General features: G+C 39.3%; 1 protein-coding gene and 1 long non-coding RNA gene across 3 annotated transcripts in view; one reads left to right on the top strand and one right to left on the bottom strand.

The window, feature by feature from the left end:
- Positions 1-2,500, top strand: part of LOC138003935 (uncharacterized) — a 19,656-nt gene that overhangs the window by 16,704 nt on the left and 452 nt on the right. The window lies entirely within an intron of this gene.
- The window catches only part of LOC138003932 (acyl-CoA desaturase-like), an 18,059-nt gene continuing 15,966 nt past the window's right edge, over positions 408-2,500 (bottom strand). Inside the window, exons 3-4 of one of the 2 annotated variants that reach the window (XM_068850252.1) lie at positions 2,106-2,500; positions 408-1,789 (exon numbers count right to left, since the gene is read on the bottom strand). The exon at positions 2,106-2,500 is cut by the window's right edge and continues 122 nt beyond it. In XM_068850252.1, the coding sequence (XP_068706353.1) occupies positions 1,360-1,789; positions 2,106-2,500 (825 nt within the window). In that variant the 3' untranslated portion in view covers positions 408-1,359. The remainder of the gene's footprint in view (positions 1,790-2,105) is intronic. The other variant, XM_068850253.1, reaches the window with a different exon arrangement.

The raw sequence follows: 2,500 nt of genomic DNA, 5'->3' as shown, positions 1-2,500 counted from the left end.
GTTTGAGTCTTCCGGGCCACTGTACTATATCCGTAGTAATTCGTGATATGGTCTCATCGATTGAAAGATTATAATCTAAGTCGGCCACAGATGCTGAATGTGGAGCTTACGCAAATTCGACTACGTCGGCATCGAAAACGTCATTTAAAATATAATTTCACTTTGTTTTGAATATTTCACTATTATCCAAGTCCGTCGGCAAGGAAATAGCGAACCAACATGAAGCCACAAAACAAACACCCTATGAATTGGTATTTGCCATACCACCATGGAAAGAAACCAAGACTACCAAGGATAAGAAACGTGATCAACATTCTAGCATGGAAGAAGAAGAAGAAAAAGAAGAAGAAGAAGAAGAAGAAGAAGAAGAAGAAGAAGAAGAAGAAGAAGAAGAAGAAGAAGAAGAAGAAGAAGAAGAATAGCACTTAGTGCTGTCACAATCAGGGAGTTAGCCTAGCCTGACAGAAAAAATAACATTGTTTACGGAAGCGCTAAACAATGATTTAGTGACATACTTCTCACAACATGATAGTTGAGTAACTGCTGCTGGAAAACTGGAATTTCTCAAAGTCTACTTTCCTCAGAGATAATAGTATCTTTTATTGGTATCTTAAATATAATTATTCGAGTATAAATAAAATTTATTGTACTGTTGATTGCGCCTGGTAACATGAAAGATTCGGCTTTTTCTTGGATTTTATCTCGAACTTCTTTGTTCCTTGATGGTTTGAACAGAGAAACTGCACTAACTGTCAAGCGTGATTTGCACAAATAGCTTTGATTGTATGGATAAAGTCTGACTTCGCAGACATTCCAGAATTTCTATTTTTCAATAAGGCGTGATCCCAGTGAATTTAACCACGGACATTGCCTCAGTCATAATTTTTTTTGTGTGTAGCTACGGCCATGCCAAGGGCTCTCCCTAGATCCTGAGGCCCTTTGAGTACAAGAGACTTCATTTCGCAAGCTTTCAGTAACCCAACCAGAGTCCTTCAGTTTTTGAGCTATTCAGACGTTTAAACCAGACATTTCTTTAAATTTGTTTACTAACTGAAACAGTATACGGGCTGATTCTATGTCCGAGAGTACAGCAGTCGCGTCATAGGCATACTGAACAAACTTAGTTTTTTCTTGATCAATTACGGTTCCTTTTAGTTCCTTCATGTTTAAAAATTCTCTAAGCCTGCGAATCATTTTGATTGCTTATTTTGAGTCGTTTTTTTTAAATCAGGTGTGCATGGGAAAGCATTTTGATGAAACAATTCTAAAAAACATGCGTATACTAAAGAGGGGCAATGTGATCAATCTTTGGTGATTAGTGTGATCATATTTTGGTTCCCTTTTAAAACGTAACCCCTTTTACTGATTACTAGCTAAGTCTCCAGTGCGCATTTTTCGTTTTAAGATCACGTCCTTGGATACAGTTTTCAAGTCAAATGCAAGTCCGAGCAGTGCGGCTAAATCAATGAACCACTTGGAGGTGTTTATTCGGAGACCCAATTCACTTGCGGCATAGTCTTGAGGAAACGTGTGATGGAAGTTGTGAAATCCCTCCCCTCCTGACGTCAAGATAGCAATAAAGTTCTGCGTCGGATTTATGGTCTTGTCATAAGGCTTGTATCCCCAGAGATGAGACAAGCTATTTATGTTCCAGATGCCATTCAGGGTAATGGCATAGCGGAATCCAAAACAAATTATGAATGCGTTGAAGAGACTCTCTTCCCAAAAGTACCACGGAACAAATACCGGAAAAACCACATTGAAAAAGTAGCTGAAAAGCTTGTAGTATCTGGAATTTAAAAAAAATATGTTACTTTTAATTGAGAACACAAAGAGGTTTACATGGAATGAAATTGGAGGATGTCGCAATACATTTTGTGCATAATGTAGAGAAAACACGCAACTTACGCAACTGCGCATCAGTGTAGACCACAAGATACCAAAACTGTGGCGTAGGAAAGGTATCAAAAACTGAGGAAATCAAAGGGAATTTTTTGGGGGCCTATTACGTTTGTTCTTATTTCTTCTTAGAAATGTGAATATAAGTGGTCTTTATAAGTGGCAGGTCTCAGGTATACCACGTAATAATCTTAATCAATGATTACCTTTTCTGGAACATGACGATTTTGTCCTCGTACAAGTCGCTTAGATCACACTGTTTTCCTTTCGTTATGACATCAGGGTGTTTTTTCATCAACAACCAACCAACGTGTGAAAAGAAGAATCCTCTCTTAGCATTGTGCGGGTCTGCGTCGGTTTCAGAATACTTGTGATGAGCGCGGTGATCCCTCGTCCATTCAAAAATGGAATTTTGGGAGGCCATGGAGTTGAATAGCATAAGTAACAATCTGAAAGGCCACGTGGCTTTGTACGATCGGTGCGCCCAGAGTCTGTGGGCTCCACAAGTAATACCAATCCCTCCGCAAAAGTAACAAAGCCAGGTCCATAACCAGGTCCGTGGGTTTGCCGAGGGCATGAGGTAAATAGCATATAACGCCAT

The sequence above is a fragment of the Montipora foliosa genome, chromosome 5, assembly GCF_036669935.1.
Source record: "Montipora foliosa isolate CH-2021 chromosome 5, ASM3666993v2, whole genome shotgun sequence".
Classification (NCBI taxonomy): domain Eukaryota; kingdom Metazoa; phylum Cnidaria; class Anthozoa; order Scleractinia; family Acroporidae; genus Montipora; species Montipora foliosa.
The sequence above is the reverse complement of the archived record's forward strand: the minus strand, read 5'-3'. Positions and strand labels throughout refer to the sequence as shown.